This window comes from Scheffersomyces spartinae, assembly GCF_019049425.1.
Source record: "Scheffersomyces spartinae strain ARV_011 chromosome Unknown scaffold_4, whole genome shotgun sequence".
NCBI classification, from domain to species: Eukaryota; Fungi; Ascomycota; class Pichiomycetes; order Serinales; family Debaryomycetaceae; genus Lizanozyma; species Lizanozyma spartinae.
The window spans coordinates 543,879-558,451 of NW_025065051.1; the positions used below are offsets into that span (position 1 = coordinate 543,879).

Genomic DNA, 14,573 nt, shown 5'->3' on the forward strand with positions numbered 1-14,573 from the left:
ATATATATATATAAACAGATTTCAGGCTGGAGGAAAGGAATCAAGTGGTGGAAGCTTGGGGAGTTTGAACAGTCCCAGTGTTGGAGTAAGCAGAGGTATATTTTGCTTCAAGAATTCTCTATAAGCGCTTTGTAGATACGCATCTTGAGATTGCTCTGGTGAACTTGGTTCTGATTTATCTGTAAGAACAATATAATCATTGGAAGGTGAATCATGAATCATTTCGACATCGCTTTGCTTATTTTCATCATCTCCAGACTCGTCAAGAACAAATTGGTCATCGACATTCTCTTCAACTTGTTCACCTTGTTCGCCTTGTCGCAGTTTTGAGTTCCTTAATAGCCAGATATCTTGGTCTGCCTCTTGGTCTGAAAGTTTTGTTGCTCCAGACATCAACCTTACTTTTTCACCTGCTGAAGGCCATTGGTTTTGAGCATTTGTAAATTGATCTTGCGTTTGGTTTATGCGTAATCGAATATTTGTCAACTCCACTTTGTTCCTTGGATAGTTGCGATTATCTATACCATAGAAGTTATCACCATTAGGCGATTTAGATTGTTCTATATCATTGACATTAATGGCAGATCTGTGCCATTGATCCCATTTCTGTTGATCAGCTTTGGCTGAATTTAAACCATAATATTCTTGATGTAGTTGGGTCAATTCGGCTAACGTTTCATCAATCATTTCTTGCTGAATATCTCTTCCTCTACTTAAATATTCCTTCCAAATAATCGTCAGTTTCCCTTGACCATTATTGTCTATCATAGAAGTTTGTAGGTTTCTTTCATTATTTATGGCAGTGAGCTGTTCCTTATAAGGCTTTGTGAATGCAGCGAAATGGTTATAAAACGGAAGAGCGTAGTTATGATCAATGTTATTTTCCATTTCCAATGGAGATCTTAAATTTTTTATCAAAGCATAAAGTTCCTTTTCAAACTCTTCTATTTGATGAGGATCATCTTTAATTCCTTTAAGAATCTTGGATTCAGTATTGGTCAACATTTTAGCCACCGTTTCTGTTTCAAACTGATATATTCTAAGCCAATTCCTTTCATTCTCACTCATGGTCAATAGCGATTGATTTAGTTGTTCAAGTATAAACTCCACCCTGTCTAGTCTTGACTTCAAATATTGTCTCAGAGAAGTTTCAAACTGTTCCTGAAGCTGTTTCTCCAATAGTGCTAGTTCTTGAGGTGTGAGTTGTTGTAGTCTACTAACATCATTAGCTGAGAAGTTCTCTAAATCCGGCATAATGAATTATAGCAATTGAAAATGGCAATATATATATATATATAGTATCGAAGTTGTTATATCAGTTGGGGTATCAGAATAGCAGTAGTGTAATAAAGTGTACTTCAAAAATCAATGGTGACGTCCGGTTAAATTTTGGTATGCTCATTTCAAAGTTTTGATTATTTCAATTTACCAAATACAGTACAAGGTACTACATAAAATTAGTATCTATACTCTTCATACTTATACAATGCTACATATCAACTTTTAACGGTCTTCGGCCCATTCGTTTTCTTTCTTCAACGCAAGTTCCTCTTCAGGAGTGAAGTCATTAACAATGTTGAACACTCTTCTTAATTCAACTGGAGATTTATTCCGAATCATTTCTGCCACCACTTTACAGCCAGAATCTAATAAAGGCCGTATGTTTAAATAATTTGCAGCAGTAATAATCTCATAAAGCATTTCTTGATCAACCTTTAAAAAATTCTTATCCCATTCATCAACTGGTGATGCTCTTCTAGCATCATCATCGTCATCTTCAGAGAAGGCAGTATCCTTATGATGGGTACACCATTCCAATACTTTGTTCATAACATTGGCACGAACATTAGGTGTTGGGATCTCAAAATCTTCTTGTAATCCATCGGGATTCAAATCACGAATCATATTTTTGATCAACACTGACTTTTCCGCCACCTTCGGTTCAACTGGGAACCTTTCACCATCTGATGAAATAATAATAACTTTATGAGTTGACATGGTCAAAATTGATTTCTTATATTCAATCTGATTAGCTTAATAACTTACTTGTAGCAAAGTCCGGTTGTCACAAGAGAATTTATCTGAGTCACTTTAGTAATCAAAACGAATCACCTTTGTAGTCTCGACCACCATCTACTTGTGTTTTCGTGTATCCCTTTTCGCTTAAGCTACAAATCTTGAGAAACCGCTCTGCGCACTACCCACACACATCATTCACATGGTTTGTATTATCTGTCAGTCAGCAGAGTCAAGGAAACTCATTGGAATTACATTATTTTATTCATGAATTATCGTATTCTGTATTATATATGTATATCATCAGATCGTCTTCCCTTCTTCATTGTAAAAAACAACAAAATCGAGTTAGTATATCACGTGATTAAGCCTCTACTCAAAGTTGGAATATATAGAAGCACTAAACTCATCCAACTCTTCCATTGCATTGAGTCCATTTATGTAGATATTACCCGAGAGTTCGGTGCCTATATCGTCGAACTCGTTCACTTCATGGTTGTTATCAACCATAATCCCGTTTTGTACGGATAACTGGGCCAAATAATTGGCCAACTTATATTTCTTGTTTTCATTTATCAACTCAAACTTATCTGGTTGAACAGTTGAATTCAAAAAGAGACACAAATTTGAGAACAAGGTCTCTTGACTATTCTTGATCAATTTGAAAAACAATTCAGAAAAGTAATCACTATTGACAAGAAAGTTCGTCTCTGAAATCAACTTATGGAAGTTGGAATCCGACATATCCAACTCAGAAACCAAATTAGGGTTGGTGTTAAGTAATGTTGTAATTAAATTATCGTAATTATTAGGGAATAAGCATGCCACGATCTCTTGACTGTGTTCTTGTTGGATGCTTTGGTTGATTTCGCTTAGAATCCCATTGAAATCAGACAACAGTACTTCTGTCCTAGCATTAATAGTTGAAAACTTTTCAATCACCAAGTCTTCAATCATCTTTGTAATAGCAAGCCATCCATTGTTTAAGAGCCACCAACTCAAACTGAGATAACTCTGTTCAATTTGATAGTTTGCTTGGTTGTTTTCGTTGGCCGGCAACTTCCCCCCTGCCATTACTATGGCCAGTTCCAAATATGATCTTCTGGCTAAAATATTCAATTGTAACCGAGTTATCAAAAGAAGTCCACTAATGGAATAGAGTAAACTTAAAGATCTTGTTAAAGTCTTAATCTTTAATAAATTCCATAGTTGAGTTTTCAGGTGACCCATATATTGTTGTAATTGTTGGTTCTCTGTGTTTTCATGAATGTTTAAGTTATCAGTTGTAAGCATGGAATCAGTTAACTCATTTGACGAAGATAATTGTTGTTGCGAATTATTGTTATTATTCTTCTTTACCTTCAAGGCCTGAGCAATCAATTCCACTGGTAAATATTCAATTACTGGATCTGTTAACACCGGTAATAGCGCCAATATAGTGTAATGACAATCTTGTTGTGTTTGTAAGAACCGTCTTCTTATTTGCTCTTTAAAAAGCATTTCTTGCTTTAGATTATTTTGAAAGTCTCGAAACTTTTGAAGAACAAAATGGTCTACCAAATAATATGCTGAAACGGTAAGACCACCGGCAATTAAAAGCCGTTTCTTATTTCTGTTGAAGAAAGATGATATACTTGAGAAAATAGGCATACTTTTCTATGTCAAACGTTCTTGATCTTAATATAACCACCGGCTAACTCAAAATAAATAATCTCACTAATTTAATATGATCTATTCAATTCTTAACTTTATAATTCAATAAATAGTTTTTGGGAAGGAACACCTCCTTATCAATATCAAAAGGTGGAGGGAATGAGGGAGTTAATGGCAAGTTACTGACAATCTTTTGCTTTAACAAATCAGAAAACTTTGAAATCTTGAATTAAGTAAGTCGAGGAACTACGTTTTGAAGTATTATAAAGTTCTTAAATACTTAACGGAACAGAATAACTCGGTACTTGATTTAAAACCCAACTTGTGATCCAAGAACTCAAAGCTTTCCTCTTACGTCCATGACTGAGGCAAATTTTTTGGGGCTTGGGACAATGTCGCATGTAAAGTAGATTTCACAGTTAACTATGTGAGCGCTACCACATCTTGGAATGTCGTAAAATTTGCTCCTCGGTTGAACTCATTTCAGTTGATAAGGAGGGGGGAAGTTGGCAACATTTTTTCACTTACTCCATAAATGTAAGAATGGAGAGGCGGCATTGATCATGGATTTCATAATGATGATGATTTCAGATATCTAAACCATCAAAATTTCAAATCAGGCGCCAAAATCACAAATATGAAGTGAGGTTGTGGTGTCAATGGAATATTTGGGGTTACCCGGACTTCTTATATTTCTGTAATAATTCGCTTGATATGTTATTGCTCATTTAATGATACTGTATCCTCGTAAAGAACTTAAGACCGGTATGCAGTGCTGGCCAATTGGTAAAAATTTAAAGCCCTTTGAACCATCTTTTAATGAGTTAAAATGAAACGTGGAGACCAATTAAGCAGAAGTAAGTGTGAATGGGTTGGATATAATTGGAATGGATACTTTACTAAATAACTAGTTGAATTCTTTCCCCTATATTTGTCCGAGTTCAAAATGAAAAAATAGTTATCTCACTTCGTAATTTCATAGAGCCATTCGTTAATGTGCACACTACTCTGATCTAAATGAGCCAATTGAAGACTTTATAAGAAATGAACGTGGGTATTTTGTGAAGGCTTTATGCAGCCAGTAGATATCAGCCCTGTTTGCAGCCCCTATTTATATTATTAGCAGGTGAATCAATTTGAGGGCAATAATTGGCATATCATTTTTGGCCAAGACATTCACATTTTTGACATATTTGACAGAAGAACTTTATTGGTTTCATGTTGATAACGGAGGAGTTGTAGACTGTCGCTCGATGTGATAATGTATATTTGTACACATATGTTGCCCTTTAAGAGAGAGAACAGTGATTTGTGAATACGAAACAACCGAGAATGAGTTTTGCAACGTTATTACTGTGTATTGCAGAACCCACGTTGTAGCAAAATAGAAGTTACAAACGACCTCTATAATAGAATGTCCTTTCTAGTTGTGCATTATTCAATTTAACGGAATTATCCCATATATTGCATTAATGGCTTTGTAAATCAGCTCCGACTTACCTCCGTCCACCTGCACCGTTACTGTTCACCCACTAATTAAATTGCAACTAAGTTAATAATATTCATGAGATGGGATCCTTTACTGCAACATCGAAAAAAACCAAAAATATAAATAGGTGTCTGATTTACCTCAAATATTGAATTATTCAATTAGTTCAGTAACCGACCTCTTCAATTGACCATATTCAAATATGTTGTTCCCTTACTTAACCTTGATGATCACTTTGGCGCAAGTTATCTGTGCTAAGAACATTCTCTTGACTAATGATGACTCATGGGTTTCGACCAACATTAGAGCTACCTATAGAGAGTTGACTCTGGCTGGTCACAATGTTGTTCTTGTCGCTCCCGTGTCCCAAAGATCAGGTTATGGTGGTAAATTCGATATTCCTAAGGGCAATGTTCGTATGTATTTTTTTGGTTGCGAAAAATTATCAAATTTCTTGGGTTACAATTTACTAACAGCTTATTACTAGTTCAAACTAATGGTGAATTCGACTACGTTAAGGCCGGTGAACCAGCTTGGGGTCACGAGGTTGATGACCAAAACGTTTGGTATTTCAATGGTACCCCAGCTTCTTGTGTTGCTTTTGCCTTAAAGTATGTTTTACCAAAGTTCTTCAACAACATGACTATTGATTTAGTTGTCAGTGGTCCTAATGAAGGTACCAACATGGGTCAAGGCTTCTACACTGGACTGGGTACAATGGGTGCCACCTATAATTCAATTTATCGTGGAATCCCAGGTGTTGCATTCAGTGGTTCAAACAGTAACAATTCCTTCTTCAAAGACTCACTCAATACTGATCCAATGAACCCTTCTAATATCTATGCTAGTAAGGTTGTTGAATTTGTTGCTCAAATTTTCAAGTCTCAAGGTGAGAATCCAAACGCTTTGCCTATTACCAGTGGTATTAACGTTAATTTCCCTCCTGTTGGTAACCAAGATACTACCTGTACTGATCCAGAATGGGTTTTGACCAGAATGTCTGGTGAATTATCCGCAACTTTTGACATGGCCTACAATGAAACTAGTAACACTTTCGTATGGAGCCCAGCTTCTTACAAGGCATTAACTGTTTGTGAAAATGGTGATTGTTCATTGCCTAGTGCAAACGAAGTTTTGACCCAAAATTGCCGTACTGCTGTTTCCGTGTTCAGCATTGACTACGATGCTAAATTGGAATTGGCCAATGAAGTTAAAGCTTTGGTTCAACCAATTCTTTCTATTTGAACAAAAACCCATGATTTCTTTTTTACAATTTTCAATGGGACTTAGATATACCTTTCGTCAACTTCATTTCTTCCATAGAGATTTGCTTTGCAATTAACCCTTTGTAAAATCTTAGTTAACTATTTAAAATACGCACAAAGCTTGTCTTATTCTTCGACCTTTCATAAATATTGACCCCTCTATCGTGGAACACCCACAACAGTGCACCTGGATTTCGAGAGCCTGAAACTATGATCAGTCAAAACCTCTCGGGTTAAATATAACCGCTACACATCTATTTAACCGAAGAAACAGGATAGAGAAAAAATAACATAGCTTATTCAATTCTTGGCTATAGAAATTCTTAGTTTCTTCATACTCGAAATATAAGAACTACTATCGAAATAAAAGTTATAGGTGGAAAGAATATCATAATTTATTGTTCTTATTTAGTAAGGAAGTAACTCCGTTTCTTCCGTTCATAAACCAATATAGTTGAAAGAATAGCCCTTACTTGCTCTTCCGGAAGGAAAAATCTCACCTACGGCTGTAGTAGTCTACTGAGCGAATCCGGAGTTCAGTTGTTGAAGCACATACTCCAATTTTAGAGACCCCCCTGACAAGGAAATCATCAACAGGAAGGTCCCTATTCATATCCGTACTCTTCCTTAGATTATAGTCTAACATTGATTACATTATATTTTGATCCCTCCACCTCCGGCTAGTTATCACAAGACTTCGCTTCTATATATGGGGTAAAGTGGATGACACAAAGAATTTTGGTATTCACCCTAAGAAAAGATTGATAGCCCAATCCCTCCAGCAAACATCTATTTCTAAACAGAAGTGCACCGTAGAGGAAATATAGGCCAGCGGATCTTCTCTTATACTTTGGTACCTGGTGCCGGTGGTTTCAAAGACATTTGTTTGTAAGTATTGACCAATTGAATCCATTTACAGTTCAACGGAGTCGAGTCAACAAAAGAGTAATTTAAATGCTGTCCACTCAAGTATTGCCACGACCACAACTTCGAGGTAGATCAACAAGTCCTGTGTTGGGAAGAAGCCCTTCAATTACTCTTTCCAAGAGTCCTACGGGTACCCGACCTAGGAATAAAACATTCTCTAATGTTGTGTCCCCATCTCCGAATAAGAGATTATCAGTTCCTCATGATCTTAATTCAGTGGAATTTATTAGTTCTTCATCACCAAAGAGAGAGATAAAAGCAGACAATGATGACATTGAGGTGCTGACTCTGAGCCATGCCTTGAGTTTTGATGTGCCAGGAATTGAATCCACTGTAATTCCTGAAGGAGTTAACCTCACAAACACTAAAGGAACGGATATTACCGTTCCATTACTTACTACTTCTGATATTCTTGATAACGATAATGAACATATTGCGGATGGAGCGTTAGACAGTTTGGAGAAGCCAACTGCAAATGAAGTTGACGGGAGTGGCTCATCCTTAGGGATATTCTCGACCCTTATAAATGCTGCCAACAATATATTATCCAAAGATGGTGACGGGGAGGCAAAAAATTCTAAAAGAAACAGCCTTCTGACTTTATCAGGTAATAGCAAATCGAATAGTGCTCTTAGGAAATCATTAACTTTACGAAGGGATGACACCTTTGAAAACAAATTAGATTCCTTATTGGGCAAGCATGATAATTTGCTTTCCATGGCTTCTAAAGATCCTGAATTAAACATTTCTAAAAACCTCCATAGCGTTGACGGTTTAGACCCATCGGGCTTGAAATCATCCAAAATGTTACTGAATCAATCCACAAATGACAGGGCTTCAATACCAGCTTCTGTTGTTCAATTTGAGTCTGTGAAGGATAGTCCATTGAATACTTTGGGAAAAGGTGATTTATCGCTAGCAAGTTTTGATAGGAGACTGTCTAGAATTTCAGATCTGACTGTGGCCATGAGTAATTTTGATAATCATCCTCAAGGCTCCCCTAATCTTCAAGTGAATGGCTCTAACGTTGGAAGGACACTGTCCTCCATGCCAAGAAGCATGTCAATGGATAGTAAGATAAGTCAACACACTTCAAGAAATCCTTTGGCACCAGCGCTTAGCAAATCAGTACCAGAAGATGACGATGTTTTATCTACAACGGAACAAAGTATATCATATTCAGACACACAAGATAATCTTACAGGAGACACTATAAAGTTTGCACTGGAACTGAAAAATAGAAACTTTCACCAACAATTCAAGGAGGTCCCCCTGACCGACAATTTAATAGAAGACTACAGTTGTGCACTTTCAAAGGATATTCTTATTCAAGGGAAAATGTATTTGTCGTCCAATTATATTTGCTTTAAGTCTAATATATTAGGTTGGGTAACCAATTTGACTATCCCACTTGCAGAGGTGGTACAAATAGAAAAGAAATCAACTGGTGGTATTTTCCCTAATGGTATCATTATTAGAACTTTACATCGACGTTACACATTTGCAACTTTTTTATCAAGGGATAACACTTTCATTTTGATTTCTAAAGTTTGGAGAAATGTGTTGGAACAAGCACCTGGCGATGTTGCAACCAATAGACCTAGAGGGACTTCTATTGCATCGTCAAGGTACATAGCCGATGAAGAGAGTCCGCCTAACATGTTGGGTGATGAAGAGGTAGATATAACAGACGAAGGTGAACTGGTTGATGAAGATGATTCAGAAGACATTATCTCAGGTGGTAATGATACCATAAGTGATGCTCTTTCACGGCAAGGTACAGCACGACAAGCAGCTACAACTCAGGGGTCTAATAAAGGTGCCGCTGAAGAAGCAGATGCCGATCCTGATGCATCCACATCAATTGACGAGGCCAAACCCAAAAGCAATGGAAAAGCTACTGCTAACAGTGATGACTCTAATACATTCTTTGGGTTTCCATTACTAGGTCCCTTGAAACATGCAGAAGTGATTGTTGATTATGATAAACAATCAAGTGACGTTTTCATTACTGATGAAGTAATACCTGCTCCATTAGGAGTTGTTTTTTCAATTTTATTTGGTCAAGAAACCAAACATATTATAAAAATCTTGAAGGATCAAAAAAATTTTGATATAGCGGAAGAACAAATCCTGGGATTATCAGCCCTGCAAAAAGAGCGTACCTATAATTATACCAAACCTTTGGGAGGACCCATTGGCCCTAAGCAGACGAAATGCTTTTTAACGGATAAGATTGTTAATTATGATTTGGATAATCATGTATTGATTGAAACCAACACCCTGACACCGGATGTACCCAGTGGTAACTCATTCAAGGTTAAGACGAAAATGTATTTGAGTTGGGCTTCTAATAATCTGACTCGGTTGTATGTTTTAACCAGTGTTGAGTGGTCTGCTAAATCTTGGTTTAAAAGTGCTGTTGAAAAGGGATCAATTGAAGGTCAAAAGGATTCTATCCGTGTAATGATTAAAGATCTTAAAGATATAGTTGAGGGGTTCAAAACTTCTGGAGCCAAAGGTGATAGAAAGAAGAGAAAGAAACCAAGAGCAACTTCATCAGTAGTTGAACCAGTGTCTGAGAAGCAACCAGAACCAGAACCCGCGGCACCACCTCCAGCTTCTATTTTGGAACAAGTTAAATCATTATTCACATCCATTACATCATCTCTTGGATCTATTGTGGAGGTACCATTTGTTGATGCCAACATTGTTGGAACGGTGTTATTGATGTTGATCTTATTGTCATCACGCTCGGTTTTGAGGTGGACACTTGGAGTTTCACTGAATGCTGATAGACATAGTGTCCAGTTTGTAAACTCAGACAAATTTGTATCTCGAGTCTTGATTGATAAGAAGGAATATGTTGTAATTCCATCTGTTCAATCCAAGATGGATGATTTCGCGTTTGAGAAGAACAATGACGCAGCACTTTGGAGGTGGATAAGTAAACGGAGTCATGGAGGTTTAGGAAAGGATGGACCAGAAAGTAAAGGAAAGAAACAAATACACACTTCCCCTGAAGTATTAGAATTTATTGGGTTAGCACATGATCGGTTAAATGAATTGGCTGGAATGCATTAAATCATTAGATAGTTTACAATTTTATGTTAATTTTACGGATATCACTTGTACATAGGATGGGGAGATGAATTTATTACAAGCATCTACATGGTAATGGCTCCGACTATAGCAGGAAGAACAATCAATTGCAAGTATATAGATTTGTTTAACGTTGTTAATGAAAAGGGGACGGATCGGCTGTTGTCACAATTCATCAAATCCGGCCACGCACGACTCGTGATAACTTTTTCTAGCGAAAAATAAGATGCTACCAGAGTAGACTACTTTCCATAAATCCAACTCCTTTCTATTTTCAGAAAAGGGGACCCTTTTGATCAAAAAATTTTGCACAAACTATTCATACAATCACTGACAATCAGGTTATAGACCAATAAAAACAAAAATCCAATCCTGTGATAGCTTCAAACAAAATTATCATTGTGCTATAAGGCTGTGCATTTTGAAATTGACGGCTCGTAGCCTTCAAAAAGAGAATGAAACTACATTTTCTACCATGGGTTTGGCTATGGGTGGTGGTGTGGGTGTTGCCTATAGCAACGGTTTGTTCACCTCAATATACTAGCAAGAATAGTGGTGTTACCCCAACTCTTGTTTCTGCATCCCCACCAGTTGAATCAGTCAGAATCGAGACACCAGTGACTTCTGCATTAGTAGGTACTACATCTCCATATTTACAAAAGAATTCCCCTTCCATGTCTCCTATAGATCCAAGATCGATAAATGATTACTCTTTGAAAGATATGATCTTAGTAAGTGATGTTGATGGGAATTTGCAATGTTTAGAAAGAACTACAGGAGCTCTAATGTGGAGGTTACCGTTGAACGAACCTTTGGTTAATATAGAATCGAACAATACTACTACTACCACTGCAACTTCGACTAATAATAACGTTAAAGATAATAATACTAAAACTAATAATATTGTTTGGTTTGTTGAACCTCATGAAAAGGGTTCACTTTATTATTTCACTCCTGAGTTTGGTTTAAACAAACTTCCAACCTCAATTCAAGATCTAGTATTAGAATCTCCATTTAGTTTATCGGGTGACGATAAAATATATACTGGGACTCGAAAGACATCGTTGTTTACTATAAATATTCATACGGGAGAAATCGTTAATTCGTTTGGAAAAAATAATCTTGATGATGATAAATGTCCTTTACCTCACGTTCATTATAACGTTGATAACACTAATTATAAGAGTGATGACTATATCATGCTTGGGAAAACTACATACGAATTATCCATTTATTCCAAGGCGAACTCAAACGTTGTATGGAATGTTAATTATACTACTTGGGGTCCAAATAATATCGACAATGATTTAATAACCCAAAACAAAGAATCCATTGATAAATTATATTTCACTCCTTTCCATGATAAATCAATTTTGGCCGTCAATAGGGATCTTGGTACACCTGCTTGGGTTAGCAAATTACCTTCACTCGCAGTTTCAGTGTTTGATATTTTCTACCATGAAAAATCTAATGAATTTGTTGTGTTACCCCATCCACTGCATGTGTTGAATGACTTACAAATCCAAAATGAACATTTCAAAACCTCCAGTACTGATCTTGTTTTTTTAAATAAGACTGTTAATGGAAATCAATGGTTTGCTATGAGTTATTTAAACTATCCAACTCTTATAAAGAGTGCACCAATATCCAATTACCAATTAGAACTTTATAAGCTAGAACGAAGTTTCAGAGGTACGCCTGAAATTCTTCAAAGCTTTTCCTTCGAAGGTCAAAACGATCCTCTACTAGAAAAAATGGTTAGTGGGATTCATAGAGCAGCATTTTTGAATGTAGCTAATCAATATCAACCAACACCAAAATTTACCCATAGATATGTGGGTATTGGAGATGGTTCCAACGAAAGAGAAGAACTAGAAAAATCTGACAAGTCTCCATTAGGTATCATTGATGGGATTAAATTCTCAAATTCACAACCTACACAATTCGTGCAACCGGAAGAGGAAAGTTTTATACCTGACCGTTCAAAGGAAATTGCAACTCGTGAACCAATATCAATTATTCATCAAACAGAAAACTTATCCATGTCTAGAAGAGTTTTTGAAGATGTCATTGTGATATTGAGTGTTGTAGGGTTATTTGTTATACTTTCGAAAGCAACATCATATGTTCAGAGATTGAAATTGAATATTAATAATAATGGTATGGTAATTGCTAATAATGATTCTGAGATTCCCTCATTATTAGATAAAGATGAAAAAGACACTGATGATGTTGTTACAAAAGTTCTCAATGTTGAAGATCTGAGTAGTTCAGACGGTCAAGAGTCAGAATTCACTGATACGACAAAGGAAATTATAAATGCCATAAATGATGAAGTCAATATTACCTGTGATGAGGTACCCACAGTTAAGAAGAATAATATTTCAAAGAAAGTTACATTCACAGAAGGACACACAGACGATGAAGAAAAGGAGGACAATGAAAATAATACTGAGGCTGGCCCTATAACTAAGAAAAAGAGAAAGAGAGGTAGCAGAGGAGGAAGAAGGAGCAAAAATAAAGGTTCTGTGGATGTTCCCACAGATACTATTTCAACCGATAAAACCACAGAAGACGATTCTGATGATAATAATAATGACGATGATGAAAGAATTATAACTAAAAGCTTACTAAAGTCAGCACCAAACTATAAACCTTCGAGGAAAAAGCTACAAATCGAAAACAACCTTATAATATCCGACAAGATATTGGGATATGGATCTCATGGAACAGTAGTTTATGAAGGCACTTTTGAGAATCGTCCAGTAGCCGTTAAAAGAATGTTGCTTGATTTCTACCACATTGCAAATCATGAAGTACGACTACTACAAGAATCTGATGATCATCCTAACGTCGTTAGATATTTTTGCTCTCAAACAAGTGATTCAGAAAAGTTTTTATACATTGCGTTGGAATTATGTAAGTCATCATTAGAGGATGTGATTGAGAAGCCAAAGAATTATTCCAAAACTATGAGAATTCAACCACCGCATGTTCATAGTTTATTATTTCAATTGGTTAATGGGTTGGACTATTTACACTCATTAAAGATTGTACATCGGGACTTAAAACCTCAGAATATTTTAGTTGGTGATGCTAAGCTTGGAAAACATAAGTCGCTTTCAATGGTTGATGATTTGAAAATTCGATTATTGATTTCAGATTTTGGGTTATGTAAGAAACTTGATAATGATCAATCATCTTTCAGAGCAACTACTCATACTGCACCTCTGGGAACCACTGGATGGAGAGCCCCTGAATTGTTGCTACTGCATGATCTCCTAGAGATATCACCAGAAACAATTGAGTCTTCCAATAGCAATCTAAACTCAATACTGACCTCGTCTACAAACTCAACAAGCGGAGGAAGAAGATTAACTAAGGCTATTGACATATTTTCTTTGGGATGTGTTTATTTCTACATATTAACCAATGGTCAACACCCATATGGGGATAGATATTTACGGGAAGCCAATATCATACAGGGGAATCATGACTTGAGTCCTCTCAATGAATACTGTGTTGATGATCAATACGAAGCCATTGATTTGGTGTCTTCAATGATCTCTTTTGACCCATCCAAGAGACCACCAACTTCGAAGATTATGAAACATCCGTTCTTTTGGTCTGTGGGGAAAAAATTAGACTTTCTTTTGAAGGTCAGTGACCGTTTTGAAATTGAAAGAAGAGATCCTCCAAGTGAGTTGTTATTAGCTCTTGAAGATCATGGATTTGCTGTTCACGGAGGAGATTGGTGTCTGAAGTTTGATGATGATTTCATGAATAACTTGGGTAAGTATAGGAAATACCATCCTGAGAAGTTGATGGATTTATTACGTGCTTTAAGGAATAAATATCATCATTATAATGATATGCCTCCTGAACTTCAAGCACAAATGACTCCATTGCCTCATGGGTTTTATGGCTATTTCAATTCAAAGTTCCCCCGTTTATTAATGGAGATTTATCAATTGATTCAAGTACATTTACAACATGAGCATATATTTGGAGAGTTTTACTAAAGAGCTGGATTAATTATTTGCATTGGGCATTAATGCCCGTTATGAGTTTATTGGGTTTAGGTATTTCGTGGCAGCAGTTGATAAGACTATATAGTGCTT

At 36.4% G+C, this 14,573-nt stretch overlaps 6 protein-coding genes across 6 annotated transcripts; 3 read left to right on the forward strand and 3 right to left on the reverse strand.

Annotated features, from left to right (window-relative positions):
• Positions 1-21: 21 nt before the first annotated feature.
• KQ657_003855 (uncharacterized protein) lies at positions 22-1,254 on the reverse strand (the record flags this gene model as incomplete). Its single annotated transcript, XM_043194550.1, has 1 exon — positions 22-1,254. The coding sequence occupies one exon, from the start codon at positions 1,252-1,254 to the stop codon at positions 22-24; it is 1,233 nt and encodes a 410-aa protein (XP_043050874.1).
• A 249-nt stretch (positions 1,255-1,503) lies between these two features.
• Positions 1,504-2,262, reverse strand: SKP1 (SCF ubiquitin ligase subunit; the record flags this gene model as incomplete). The annotated part of the gene is made up of 2 exons (XM_043194551.1): positions 1,504-1,964; positions 2,259-2,262. 2 exons carry the CDS (start codon positions 2,260-2,262, stop codon positions 1,504-1,506), a joined length of 465 nt encoding a protein of 154 aa, XP_043050875.1.
• Positions 2,263-2,388: 126 nt separating this feature from the next.
• On the reverse strand, positions 2,389-3,666 carry PEX3 (Pex3p; the record flags this gene model as incomplete). Its single annotated transcript, XM_043194552.1, has 1 exon — positions 2,389-3,666. One exon carries the CDS (start codon positions 3,664-3,666, stop codon positions 2,389-2,391), a length of 1,278 nt encoding a protein of 425 aa, XP_043050876.1.
• Positions 3,667-5,360: 1,694 nt separating this feature from the next.
• On the forward strand, positions 5,361-6,403 carry PHO100 (Pho100p; the record flags this gene model as incomplete). Its single annotated transcript, XM_043194553.1, has 2 exons — positions 5,361-5,574; positions 5,646-6,403. The coding sequence occupies 2 exons, from the start codon at positions 5,361-5,363 to the stop codon at positions 6,401-6,403; spliced, it is 972 nt and encodes a 323-aa protein (XP_043050877.1).
• Positions 6,404-7,377: 974 nt separating this feature from the next.
• Positions 7,378-10,434, forward strand: KQ657_003859 (uncharacterized protein; the record flags this gene model as incomplete). The annotated part of the gene is made up of 1 exon (XM_043194554.1): positions 7,378-10,434. The coding sequence occupies one exon, from the start codon at positions 7,378-7,380 to the stop codon at positions 10,432-10,434; it is 3,057 nt and encodes a 1,018-aa protein (XP_043050878.1).
• Positions 10,435-10,927: 493 nt separating this feature from the next.
• On the forward strand, positions 10,928-14,474 carry IRE1 (bifunctional endoribonuclease/protein kinase; the record flags this gene model as incomplete). The annotated part of the gene is made up of 2 exons (XM_043194555.1): positions 10,928-10,931; positions 11,053-14,474. The coding sequence occupies 2 exons, from the start codon at positions 10,928-10,930 to the stop codon at positions 14,472-14,474; spliced, it is 3,426 nt and encodes a 1,141-aa protein (XP_043050879.1).
• Between the last annotated feature and the right edge of the window lie 99 nt (positions 14,475-14,573).